Source organism: Piliocolobus tephrosceles, chromosome 2, assembly GCF_002776525.5.
Source record: "Piliocolobus tephrosceles isolate RC106 chromosome 2, ASM277652v3, whole genome shotgun sequence".
In the NCBI taxonomy this organism is placed as follows: Eukaryota; Metazoa; Chordata; class Mammalia; order Primates; family Cercopithecidae; genus Piliocolobus; species Piliocolobus tephrosceles.
In genome coordinates this window covers 134,564,473-134,578,786 of record NC_045435.1, presented here as the reverse complement: position 1 = coordinate 134,578,786, position 14,314 = coordinate 134,564,473, and the positions used below count along the sequence as shown (strand labels likewise).

Sequence of the window (14,314 nt, the reverse complement as noted above, 5' to 3'; positions counted from 1 at the left end):
CGGAAGGCAGAGGTTGCAGTGAGCCGAGATTGCAACACTGCACTCCGGCCTGGGTGACAGAGTAAGACTCCGTCTCAAATAAAAAAAAAAAAAAAAGAAACAAAAACCACTTAAATTTTGTTTTGAGCATGTTCCTGCTTTCTCTTTTTTAACTTTTGAAGAAATGTCTTACTATTTAAAGGATTGCACTTTTTATGCCTTTTCTGTTTCAAGAGTGTCTAGTGAGAAAAATGATTCAAAAGGGATCAAGCAAGTGATTCCTGAAAGCAACATGAAAGATAATATGGTAAAAAGACAAAAAATAAAATCCTGGTCTTTTAGCCAAAAGCCCTGATTTTTAAAGATCCATAGAGCTTAATTAATGCCAGGGAAAAGTCAGAGGTAAGAATAAAGGTCTTAAATTTTAATGCAGTTGCAAATATAACTGCATTATATTTGTTGGCAACTGGTACAGTATCCTTCCCAGAGAGGTGCAAGTGATTATGGCCATTTTGCAGAGGAGGAAATTGAGGGGTCAAATGCTTATAGACATTTGGAGGGTCTTTGCTTTGACCTTCTGTGTCCCTGGGTCTGTCTGACTCTCTCTGGATTCAGATGTTTCACAACACTCTTCTCTAGTTCCTGTGCACTCTGATGTCTCTCACCATTCTCAAGAAGTGTGGTTTGCAAAATGCTACCTGTCTGCCTTCTGGTTTTCACAAGGCCTTGATCTTAACTATGATTTTAATTCAGGGACAATAGAAATGCAGAGAAGTTAGTTCTTTGCTCAGTGCAATGAACTAGCAACAAGGCGGAAATAAAAGGAGAGTTCTACATTCTCAGGAATAGGATGAAATGTTATCCTATCACGCTTCTAGCAAAATGCCAAGCAATGCTCAAGGCATCTTTCACAGTAGAGTGATCATGAATAAACTTTGAGAGTAGCATAAGATGTTCAAATACATAAGGAAGGCTTTTCTTGGTACAGGTATCAAAAAGGTAACTGTAAATAATGAATAACTGTGTCAACAGACTCAGAGTGCATAGGTCCCATTGCTATGTTCTTTCAGAGTTAGCACTGCTACAGAGTAATTGTGGGGTTCTTACTATTTTGTTGTCTAATCTTGCATGTGAGATACTCTCAGGCCAAAATATTTCCTTATGCTCTGCTTTAATTGCCAAAATCCCAGCCATATTGTCAAATGCAAGTTACATTCTATCCCATCCAGGATGTTTTCGCCATGATAGGAAAGGAAATTCTTCTCAATTTTCAAATTTTGTTTTCTCTATATCTCTTAGCATACCATATGTTTAGCTGTGTAATATGTTTGTGTACATTTTTAGTGTCTCTACTATATTAAAAGGACAATTGTTTTCATTTATCTTCTAATGGATCTAGTATAGTGTACTACACATAAATAATGCTCAATGTTTCATCAATGAATAAGTGAGCACATGTAGTAGAGAAGTACAGTACTGGCTAAACAATATTGCTTTATCTTGCTTTTCTTTTCTAATTTTGTGTTTCCAATATAGTATCTTGAACATATCAGATGATTAATAAATGTTTATTGATATAATTACTTAAAATATTTAATATGTATTCTTTTAAAATAGGAGACATATAAGTAATGAAATTTAAAAATACACTACTTTTTATTAGCTATAAGTAATCAGTTGATTTTTTTTTTTTTTTTTTTTTTTAGACGGAGTCTTGCTCTGTCACCCAGGCTGGAGTGCAGTGGCACAATCTCGGCTCACTGCATGCTCTGCCTCCTGGGTTCATGCCTTTCTCCTGCCTCAACCTCCCGAGTAGCTGGGACTAAAGGCGCCCACCACCATGTCCAGTTAATTTTTTGTATTTTTAGTAGAGATGGGGTTTCACCATGTTAGCCAGGATGGTCTCACTCTCCTGACCTCGTGATTGCCTGCCTTGGCCTCCTAAAGTGCTGGGATTATAGGCGTGAGCCACCTCGCCCGGCCAATGAGTTGATTTTGATAGGATTAAGTGCATTTTATAGTGAGGTACAGATTTGATAGTAAATTTACGTAGACTTTGCACTTCAATATAACATGGTTTCGTCCCTGGTCTTGTCATTTTCTGTGTGAATCTGGATGTATCAGTTAAACTCTCTGAAACTTAAATTCACCATTCACGAAATGGGGGTACTGGCTGGGCAGAGTGGCTCACACCTGTAATCCCAGAACTTTGAGATCACAAGGTCAGGAGTTCAAGACCATCCTGGCCAACATGGTGAAACCCTGTCTCTACTAAAAATACAAAAACTAGCCAGGCATGGTGGTGGGTGCCTGTAATTCCAGCTACTCGGGAGGCTGAGGCAGAAGAATCGCTTGAAACCAGAAGGCGGAGGTTGCAGTGAGCCAAGATCCTGCCATTGCACTCCAGCCTGGGGCAAAGAGTAAAATTCCGTCTCAAAAAAAAAAAAAAAAAAAGGAAAGAAATGGGGGTACTAACATTAACATTAACCTCACAGGTTAGCTATATTAAATGAACACTTTATGCAAACAACCTGAATTATGTGCCCAGCTCACAATAAATAGTATCATTGCTCTGTGTTCCCACTCTTCTTTATTAATAACTTCATTTTCTTAAATATTAAATCTAACTAAATGGTATAATGTCTTCTTTTTGATCAAACAAAATGAAAAAATAACATTTATTCTAAGAGTAATATGCACAATATAATCCAACCCAAAATGTTTTGTGAAGCTTTTCAGAATTATCTGGTAATTACTGGTGTTTTTAATGTCTTTTTCTTCTTCTTTTCTGCTTCTTCTTCTTCTTCCTCTTCTTCTTCTTGGAATGGTGCTTTTCTTCTTTTGAGAAATTGTCCTTCTTTGGCTCCACGGGTGATGAAAGATTATAATTTCTACAACCTCCCCAACTCCTCATGCGTTGTCCACATGGGCGGGCATGTTTCCAAAATAAGCCAATCGGTTTTTCTCTAGGATTTGTCCAATGCGTACTGTTATAAGAAATCTGTCCTTCTCTTGGAGAGGAAATGGAGAATCTCTGAGCCTGAGTGTGACTGACCATCATGACTTTACTTGAGAAAGCAAGTCTGCAACAATAAAGTAGACAGGGAAAGAAGGCCCAGTTACTCACGCTCACCCCATATTTGGTAAGGCGGGTCAAAAAAACTCTAGTTTTGGCTTTTTTAGCGTGATTTTGACTTTCACATTTGCAACTAAAGTCTTATCAAATTTAAGCATATTTAAGCAGTGAGTCACCTGGGATTGGCTGTATCCCGTTGTTTCCTCCCTATTCAACCTCTAAATTTTAGCAGCTGACCACCAGGTGAATCATTTAGACTAATTACTGCATAATCTACCAGTTTGTGTTTTACAGCCATACACTGTATCCTCATCTGGGTCAGGGTTTGGCAAATGCTGGGGTTTTGGGTGTGTTGGGGAGGTGTGAAGGACCAGGTGGGAGAAGGTGGTGGATCAGTCAACCTTTTAGCATTTTTAGAAAAAGCCCAAAACCTCCTCTAGATTACATGCTTTGTTCTCACAGAAGCACTTTAACTATCAGAGGAAGGTCCAGCAACTTCCTCCATTCTGTGTTATACAGTGTATGTCAAAGTCACTTTGTAAACAGATCTGGCCTGTCCTGGGGGCAGCAGTCTCTTGACCAAAATCTATTTCACCAGGTTCTTGGGTCTAAGTTGCCTGAGACATCAAACTGAATAGGTCCTTAAAGAATGAACAACCCTTTTATTCAGGGAAGTTTTATTTTACTTTTTGGGTCAATTTCCCCCTCACTTCCCTCCCTTTCATATTCCTTTTCTTTTTCCTTCCAAATAACATTCTAAAAATGACTTTTTAGGAGTAACATTTTCCTATTACAGAAAAACTTAAAATGTAGAAAACCAAAAAAGGAAAATAAGAACCACTTATAATACTACAACCCAGAGATAGCCCCGGTTAATTTTTGGCATATATTCTTCCAACTCTTTTTCTATGGAATAATATTTTAACATAGTTGATATGATAATGCATACTCAACATTGTGCCCTTTTTGTATTTTCACTTACTACATCTAAATATTTTCTGCTGGTTAGGTTTTCTGGCTTTCTGTTGTCTAGGCTGGAGTGCAGTGGCATAATCACGGCTCATTACAGCTTTGACCTCCTGGGCTTAAGTGATCCTTCCACCTCAGCCTCTTGAGTAGCTGGGGCCACAGGCATGTGCCACTATGCCTGGCTAATTTTGTATTTTACTTTTCGTAGAGATGGGGTCTCCTTGTGTTACCCATGCTGGTCTCGAACTCCTGGGCTCAAGCAATCTTCCTGCCTCAGACTCCCAAAGTGCTAGGATTACAGGTGTGAGGCATTGCACCCAGCCCTAGTTAGTGTTTGAATCCCTATTTCTTTGGTATTATAAAGCTGCCATATGTCTTAGCATTACATCTCTGATGCAATATGTCAGAGGACATAGAGCATTCACAGCACGTAAGAAGGATTTACACCAAGGTAAAACGATAATACAGATACTTGACTCCATTTGTCTTTCTGGATATAGCATAAATGTCAGGTTGCAGATTCTATCAAGTGCATTTATAAGAGTGAAATGGGATGCTAGTATGCCTAATACCTGCAAAATTGTTAGTTTCTGAGTAGAAGGAAAATCCAGAGTATAAAAATGTATCATAAACATTAGGCTTTCCAGTCTTTCTATACTTCCCAAGTTGGAAAATCATCATTATTTCTGGCAAGAGCCAATGATTATTTTCCTGCCCAACTTCCTTTGTACAACTGAGAAGATCTGTTTTGTCAAGCAAAACAGAAACACAACATTTTGTCTGTGAGGTTGGAAATGAAAGTAGTGTTTCTCACTGTTTTAGAGGAAATACAAAATACAAAGAAGCAGAAATTAAGAAAACATTGTTAGATAAAAGATTAGAATGAGATAAACATGTGCCACTTTGACAACAGCCAGATGTGACGCCTCTCTCCACCTGACCAACCGGATGGTCAACTTCTTCAGCCTAGAGACTGTGGACAAAGACACTTACTTTTGGCTTTTGCCTAAGTCATCTGATTATGCTAGTGACTCCCTATAATATTTGATGCCCATTTCACTTAACTTTTGAAAAAAAAAATCCAATCAGAAAATCACAGTGATCTCTGAAAAAGGGTGGGGAAAACAAGGACATATTGGATACAAAGTTTGTATCATTCATTTTCTAAAAATTCAATTTGAAGCTAGCAGGAAGTACAAGATTACAGAGATAAAAGCTCCATTTAATCTTAATATTTTTTCAAGACATAAATGGGGTAGAGATTTACACAGGAGTTGGCAGTTTGGAACAGAGTTGACTAGGCATAAAAGCAATAGTATTAAAAATGTTTGTTTTTATTTTGTATTTTTGAGACTTGAAACTGATAAAAATTTCTGATTAGCAAACTTCGAGAATAGAGTCTTTCTTCTTTCCAAAATAACAAATATCTTTTAGTTTGAGTACTCCATCTGTGGCAACAGGAATGATAAATGCTTTTGAGAAAATTAGCAAGGTTTTGCCCCACTTAAATGGTTAATAGTAACAGCAGCACAGACCCAAACTTGATAAAACTTTGGTACTTGTTATTTGGACTAAAATTTTGTCTAACTCGACTCAGACACTTAAATGGGAGTTTTCAGATTATCCTGCTCACTGGTTCATAACTGGGAGACAGATTCGTGGGAAGGCAGCATTGGATACATACTCCTTCTCTTGCTGAGAACCACTGATATAATCTAATTCTCTTGTTTTTTAGGTGAGAGAAGCAGAGGCCCAAAAGAATACAGCAAATACCCAAGGTCACCCTGTCAGGATTGGCAGAATAGGGCTGGAACAAGGACTCTTTTCTTTGGACAGCATCCTTTCCACCTTGCACCTACAATCCACTCGAACACTGTGGCATGGAGGCAGACTCCTTCCCAACAGGTATTGTCGAGAGCTTCTTCCTACTGTCATTTGTGAGTTTCATCAGCTCCCAGTCCTTTGTGTCTCAGCTTCTAAACTTTCTTTCTTTGACCAGAACTCAGCCATAGTAGAACTGGATTTATGGATGGGATTAGAGATATGTCTTATCTGATGTGACAACTCTAAAGAATAGGTAGTGTTTTAGAGACATTAGAAGGCCCTATAGAATTCAACAAGAGTACCATGTAAAATTCATGATGTCTGGATGTGTTAGGGATAGGGAGGTACTGCTATTTTGACTTTGATCTATCCTTTAGGCCCAGAAAATCTTATATTTATAGACAGAGGGGATCCAGGCACCGGAGAGTTGTTCCTTCATAGGGATGCGAGCCTGATATTTTAAAAAGCTAACACTATTCACAATAGCAAAGACTTGGAATCAACCCAAATGTCCATCAGTGACAGACTGGATTAAGAAAATGTGGCACATATACACCATGGAATACTATGCAGCCATAAAAAAGGATGAGTTTGTGTCCTTTGTAGGGACATGGATGCAGCTGGAAACCATCATTCTTAGCAAACTATCACAAGAAGAGAAAACCAAACACCGCATGTTCTCACTCATAGGTGGGAACTGAACAATGAGTTCACTTGGACTCGGGAAGGGGAACATCACACACTGGGGCCTATCATGGGGAGGGGGGAGGGGGGAGGGATTGCATTGGGGAGTTATACCTGATATAAATGATGAATTGATGGGTGCTGACGAGTTGATGGGTGCAGCACACCAACATGGCACAGGTATACATATGTAACAAACCTGCACGTTATGCACATGTACCCTAGAACTTAAAGTATAATTAAAAAAAAAAAAAGCTAACAGTGAAGAGTCTAGTGGCTTTTTATGATTTGTACTAGTCACTCTTCACTTCTGGCTCTTCACCTGCTCTAACATGATGGATATAAGTTAAGAGATAGCTGTTTTATTAGAGCTGGAAGCTCCTATTACTTCAACTACAAATATCACTTAGGTAAGTTTTAAATTTACTTTAAGGAAATACAGATATAAATATACTTGAAATTACCCATTATAATGGTGGTTGTGATAAAGGAGGAAAGGGTAAGGGTATCCACAGTTGGCCTGAAACTATAATTTCAATGCTTATAATACTTTTTGGAAGGACTTGAAGAAATAAGTCCATTGAAGGCTCAAGTAAGATGGTAACAAGCAGTACATTCATAGTTGTACTATTTGTAATAGCGCCAAACTGGAAAGCTCTCAAGTGCCCATCAACAATAGGACGAACAAATTGTAATAAGTCCCACAATAGAACATTATTCTGCAATGAGAATGAGATCCACAATCAGCACAACAATACAGAGGAATCTCACAAATGTTAAGGCTGAGAGAAAGAAGCCAGGCACAAAAGAATACATACTGATTGATTCTATCTATATAAAAGACAAAACCAGGCAAAGCTAGTGAATGATATTAGAAGTCAAGATAGTTCTCGTTCTGGGAGAAATAAAGTGACAAGGAGGTGCTTCTAGAGTGCTAGTACTGCTCTGTTTCTTACAGGTCCTGGCTACAGGGTCATTGTTCAGTTAACGTTAAGTTTATTGAACTGTATACTTATGCTTTATGCAATTTACATACCTATGTTATAGTATTTCTGTAACTTTTTTTTAAAGGCAAATGGGCATTTTTCAAGAGGCAGGGAACTAATACTCATTATTTAGATAGAAAAACCCTGCTTTCATCTTTTGTTAGGAAAAGTAAGAATTTTGGAAGTGCACCTCTTTTGTAAAATCTTAATCTGGTAATAAACTAAAATAGTTAATAGAACAGCAAAAGAGAGGAATAGAAGCCTCAAAAGATGAATTCCTATCAAACACTAAACAGTTCTTTTCTAGAACTCTTCGTGACTTAGAATTCTAGAAGGTCCATCAGAGGTCTCCCATTTCTATTCAGAAATGCACTTCTAAAGTTAGACAGCTGTCACAAAGTCTTAGGGAGTAATGAGTTCACAATTTCAATTTATTATCAAAATATTTTGAATGACAAACCTGAAAAGACAGGAGACGCAGAGCTACATAGATGCAGATTTGCCCTTTTATCAGAGATTCTCTAAGGGACAGATTTAGTTTTGAAAGTCCAATTTGAAAACCACAAGTATATATATCTCTAGACAACTGTCCAATGGCAATTTTTACCCTAAAGTTTGTGCTAAAAGCTTTTCATCAATATGATTTATAAGTTTAAGTAGTCTCAAATTTTCATCTGCATATCACTTTACAGATCTTGGTTCACAACTATTTATTTTAAGCTGAAACTTCAATATTCATTGATTACCTATAATAACAGTTACTCATAAATGTAGTTAATAATTAAATATAAAAATTATTATTTTTACATTTATATAAATCTCTTAAAAATACCAAGTTTTGAGGATAGAGAGAGCAAGAAATTGCTTAGAAAATTGCAGGAAGCCTTAAGAACCTCAGTATCAGTCAAAGCAGGTACAACAAAAAACAATTTTAGACATTCATTTTTTGCTCTAAGAGTGCTTCAAATAAATGATCACCGAATGAATAACTGATGTATGGCAAAAAATGAGTTTAAAACTGCATAAGCTCCAAGGCCCCAGTGTGTATAAGAATTCTTTGGAAGCGTTTCGAAGGACTGTAAATGTTGCAAATAAAAGCAAAAACTAGTAGTTAGGCAATGTGCTTGAAACTATAGTGTCACCTACTGTTCTTCTGGTGCCTAACTGTATTCTTCCACATCTTCTTTTCCCTTTGGATTCGAAATCCTGGTCTACCTCAAAGGTTCTGCATTGTTTTCTAGGGACATCAGCAAACTGGTAGACCATATGATAAACAGAAATAAACAGTAACATTATCTTTAGAAATTAAGCATTATTTACACAGTGAGAAGTGATTGACTTGATAGACCTCAGACCCCCTTGCTCCCTCCACACCCTTTCTAGAACAACCTAATGTTATTTTATTGTGATGCTCCGCTCTCTGTTAATCACCCCCAAGTCAGTACAGTGACCCCTAGGGCCCATTTTCTCTCAGTTAGAGAGTTCCCTGTTTCTGTGGTGTTGGCAAGTCTAGCGGAGGGCTGCACTGCTTCTTTTGAAGATCACCAAACCCGGCATTTCTTTTCTGGATTCATGTATGAATTCTTGCGGCAGTGAAAGGCTTCTGAAAACTCTGCAGAGTTCTGCAAAGTCCCAATAATCCTTTGAAACAAACAAAAAAAGTCACCATCAGCATTTGATACTCATGTGCATACCACACTGGAGCCCTGCAGCATTTCCCTCTGCAGGTCAAGTGAATGAATTTGGAGTTTAAAGTTAAACTTAAAATAACCTGGTACAATGAGTCAGTGCCTTCTCATTAACAGAATTTTTAAATGGAGAGGTAACAAAGTACAGGAGTTAAAAGCACAGATTTGGGAGACAGACTACATGGCTTGAATCTTGCTTATGAAGCTTCTTTGTGCCTTGGTGTCTGCACAATAGAACATGCATCTTAAGGTTGTCATGGAGAATTAGTAATTTATAAGCATTATATGTGTTTGTAAAACAAATGAATAATTCACATTTGAAAATGCAGTTATTTGGAGTTGTATTATAATAAGAGTTTGGTCAAAGAATATAATCATGACCTCTCACTATGCCTTGAAAGGGCTCACATAATGACTTAAACATAATAGACTTTAAATAGATATTTTTTGTTGATTTGATAGAGGATTATTTTCCTTTTTCCAAAAGGGCTCCTTAAATATCAGAAACTGGATTCAGCCTGAATAACTGGAAAGGGCTGGCAAAATGCCACTTTCCTCTTATCTCTGACCCCAGTGGGCAAAAACAACACAGTCCAGTTCACTATCTGCACCTAGCAGCATTTGAGGGAGAGATGGGTCAGTACATTGATGCAGAGGTGATGTTTTCACACCCACCCTGAACCCTGAACCACCTCCTTCCCTTCTCTTCCTGCTGAGGCCAGCCCACCATGCTTGCTTGGGTTGGGAGGAGGTGCCCAGAGACAAGTGGACTGGAGTGGTGCAAGGACTAGACATAAGTGACAGGTGAGTCCACTTTGATTTATGGGGCTCTCCCTATGTGGCAGGTGTACTACTGTGTGTACATCTTAGCACTTCTCTCTCCTCCAACCATTCTCCACACCACAGTCAGAATGATCTTTAAAATTTAAATCAGATTCCATAATCTCTTACTTAAAGCCTTCTATAGACTTGAAGGAAATTTACACTCCTGTTCATGGCCTCCAATGTCCTCCTGATGGCTCCAGGCTCCTCTCTAGCCTCCTCGTGGTACATTTCTCTTCCTGTTCCTCCTTAGGCTCAAACTATGCTGACCTACCTTCAATTCCTCAGACCAGCCAAACCCTGTCCCTCTTCAGGGCCTCCTGCTACCTGCAGGTCCCACTCCCTGGAAAGTTACTCAGCAGTCAGTACATGGTTAACTCCTCAGCCTTCATGCCTTTGCTTAAATATCCCCTCCTTGGACCCCTTCTTTGAATGCGATCTAAACTAACTCCTCTCACAGGGACTATCCCTATCAAAGCACTTACCACATTTACAATGATTTCTTCTCCTTTTTTACTTCCTGACACACCCACTAGACTAATTTCTATGAGGGCAAAATACAGCCTTTGTATCCTTGATTCCACATCTGTGGATTCAACCAAATGTGGCTGAACATATGTGGGAGAAATATTGTGTCTGTACTGAACACGTATGGACTTATTTTCCTTATCATTAATCCCTAAAGAATACAGTATAACAAATATTTACACAGCATTTACATTGTATTAGGTATTATAAGTAATCTAGAGGTGACAAAGTACAGGAGGGAGAAGGTGTATAGGTTATATGCAAATACTCCACCATTTATATCAAGAAGTTGAGCATCCACAAATTTTGGTATCTGCAGGGGGTGAACCAATCCCCTACAGATACTGAGGGAAGATGCTGTACTGTGTATGTCTTGCTCCCTGCTGTGCCCCCAAAGTCCAGCACAGGATTCAGTACATACTGAATGAATGAACCTGTGACCTGGTTGGTCACAGTGATTACCTGTAGAGAAGCAATAGGGCATTAGGAAGAAAAACACTACTTAGTGTTTCTTTTGTTTGTTTGATATTATGGACCAACAGGAAGAGAAAGAAAGCATTTTCTTTCCGTTTCCTCATTCCAGAAAATAGAGATCCATGTGGATTTTTTGTAAGTCTGACTTTCTAATATGTCACCCATCAATGCATCAACTAACTTCTCTATTCCTCTCCACCACAACTCCCCTATCTTTCCTGGAGGATGTAACCTTTTTTAGTTGTTTGTTTTTTAGGACCCCTAGAGGAGTCTTAAAAATGAAAATAATCTCCTGGGGTTGTGAAGTGGAGCCAGAAGCTGGGAAATTTATATGTTAGTCCATTTGACAGGGAGATGATTGGCCTTCCCAAGAATGGGGTGAGTTCCAGTAAAGGCAGGTTGTGTGAATGACAAGGAGATGCTTCCCGCTCTGAGCACGGCTCTGAGAGTCCCTCTGATAGCATGGCACATGGTTGTTGGAGAACCTGGACCTGAAGAGTGGAGGCTCTGGAACTCAAGAGCATTAGAAGGAAATGGAACCACTGACTGGGAGGATTTGGATTGCACAGATGTCGGCAGTGACCATGGTGGACTGAAGATGGAAGCTATTCTCTAATTTCTATGCCTGTGTGATGATTTCAGATTCCTGAATAACCCTGAAAGAGTACATTGAAAAGTCACTGAAAGTAAATGGCTCATCTCCTAGCTTAGTCTAAGAGCTCAGAGTATGGCTTAATTTGATTAAAAAGAAAATGTCCATTTCTTACATCTGAAATATTGAAAAGCACATTCACTCTTTGGACCATGTGAGAGTACAAGGAGAAGTCTGCAGTTTGCAAACCAGAAGATGGCCCTCACCAGAACCCGATCATGCTGGCACCCTGATGGTAGACTTCCAGTCTCCAGAACCGTGAGAAATAAATTTCCATTGTTCATAAGCCAAAAAAAAATTCACTTCTATAATGTAGTCAAAAGTGACTGCGTAGGAATCAAAAGAGCTTAGAAATTAGGAATTTGCGTTGGTCTTTAGTCTTTCAGGGTGTGGGACTCAAGGATTCTTTATGTTAGAGAGGAGCTTTGATTTATTAATGCAACCTTCTTCCCAATTCAGGATGCCTAGATACTGGCTAAAGACAGTCATCCTGTCATCCTGGGCATTCCTCACACTGGGGAGCAAGCTCCCTGGTTGACCAGGTAAGCCACGAGTCATTGATTGGAAGAGCTGCAAGTTTTTGTTTTTATTTTATTAATTTTTTTCCAAAGGATTCTGTCTTAGATTTAATCATATGGGAACAAGTACTTCAGTAAAAATGTCCAAACCCACTACTTAATTTTATATTTTTCTTAAAAAGTATTTTTAGGATTTATATTTATAAATCTCAAAATTAAGTTAAAACAACAAACAGAAAAACACCTCAAAGAAAAGTCTTCAGATAACACTGCGGAGAGTGGGCACTGCAGAAACACTCAGCCTGCTGTGCACTCAGCTCTCCACGCCCATTCTGCCCATCTGCTCTCCATCCAAAGACTCTACTTAATTTGATCCTGAATAGGTCAACAACACACTAGGGCTTCACTTACTTTCTTAGTTAATGTTTGGTGTTTATGACATCAAATCTTTGAATAGATCATCTATTTTTTTCTGAGATAGGGTCTCCCTCTGTCACTCAGGCTGGCGTGCAGTGGTGCGATCATGACTCACTGCAGCCTTGACCTCCTGAGTTCAAGTGATCCTCCTGCCTCAGCCTCCCAAGTAGCTGCGACTACAGGCATGTTTTTAGTAGAGATGAGGTCCTACTATGTCACCCAGGTTGGTCTTGAACTCCTGAGTTCAAGTGATCCTCCCTCCTTGGCCTCCCAAAGTGCTGGAATTAACAGGCGTGAGCGACTGTACCAGGCCTAGATAATCTATTTTGAAAAGTGAATACATTATTAATAAAATACATCTTTTTTCTAAGAGTGAGATCGTATTACATGAATTATCTTCTGTTATTAGAAGATACGTACATGAATTTCATGCTGTATAAAACTGTGTAGTTGTGTTTCTAATAACAGAAGATAATAAAGCTTTTATTGATGATTTCTTAAGGTGATTTACTTGAAATTTTTATTTTATTATGTAAAATAACTTATTGTACTGCTGATGTTTATTCCCTTGGCAAACAGTTACTTGTATTAAAAACATCTGAGAGATTTGGCATTGTGACCAAGAATGGACTTTATATACTATCTGACTATTCCTGCATACTACAACTGGACTTCTGAATTATTGTGTGCAACTAATGGGTCCTCAGACACCCTTTTGTTAATTCTTGTAAATGAATGACTTAGCTACAAAGTTAACTGGTTTCATTCAGGAATAAGCTATCCAGTCTTCATCATTAACTAATTTTTATGGTTTTTTTCAAAGCAAAGTCATATTGATGAGTGTATGTTCTGCTATACATTCATAAAGAAATAAATGCTGGAATAGATTTCTAGTTATCAGCTAAAGATTGGAGGGGCTAATATAAATTCTACAAAACTCACCAAAATCTATACTGATATCTATAAAATATCAGGAACCAACGCTAATATTGAAGGGAAATTGAAGAAACAGAAGAATTTCAGAGAGGGCTTATTAGCCTGCTAAGTTACAGAGTTATGAAGGAACAAAATAGCCTTATTAGTTGAACATGTCTATATAAAACACTAGACAAAATATTCCTTCAAAAATATTAGAAATTAAGCTTTGAAAAACATTTCTTACTTTGCTGGTGGTGTCAGTTCTAAAAAGTGCCCTTTCTTCCTGACTGGAAGATAAGGTTGAGCAATCTAAGCACTTAAATCAGTTTGTCTATTTGGACTTGCTTTACAAAATTATCAGACCCTTACATATTACGTAGAAAATTACATCTAAATAATTTTAGAAACATATTTATAGATTACATATAAATATTATAATAACCATTCCCTGAAATGACTTTAGATGGCTAACCATAAACTGGATTTCCAAAATGAAGTCAATACTTAAATTATAGATTCAATTTCTAGACTACTAAAAGAAAAATGTTTTTGGCTTAAATACCACTTAATTTTAACAACATGTTTTCTGAGCTAATCAAAATGGAGGAATTAGGGAACAAAAGGCAGGCAATACAATAATAGGAAAGAAAACTGGGAAAGAAACAAACACACAGAAAAACCCTAATAAAAAGCCAAAATAAATCAAAAAGCATCACAATTGATATAAGAATAAATAGCTCCACAGAATAAATTAATAAACAGTAAAAGCATAACTAATT

General features: G+C 37.9%; 1 protein-coding gene across 3 annotated transcripts in view; it reads right to left on the bottom strand.

Moving 5' to 3' along the window:
- Positions 1 to 7,920: 7,920 nt before the first annotated feature.
- The window catches only part of MME (membrane metalloendopeptidase), an 88,227-nt gene continuing 81,833 nt past the window's right edge, over positions 7,921 to 14,314 (bottom strand). For 2 of the 3 annotated variants that reach the window (XM_023192252.3, XM_023192253.2), the window contains exon 23: positions 8,212 to 9,159. In XM_023192252.3, coding sequence (XP_023048020.1) covers positions 9,060 to 9,159 — 100 coding nt within the window. In that variant the 3' untranslated portion in view covers positions 8,212 to 9,059. Of the gene's footprint in view, positions 9,160 to 14,314 lie in introns of all 3 variants that reach the window. The other variant, XM_023192251.3, reaches the window with a different exon arrangement.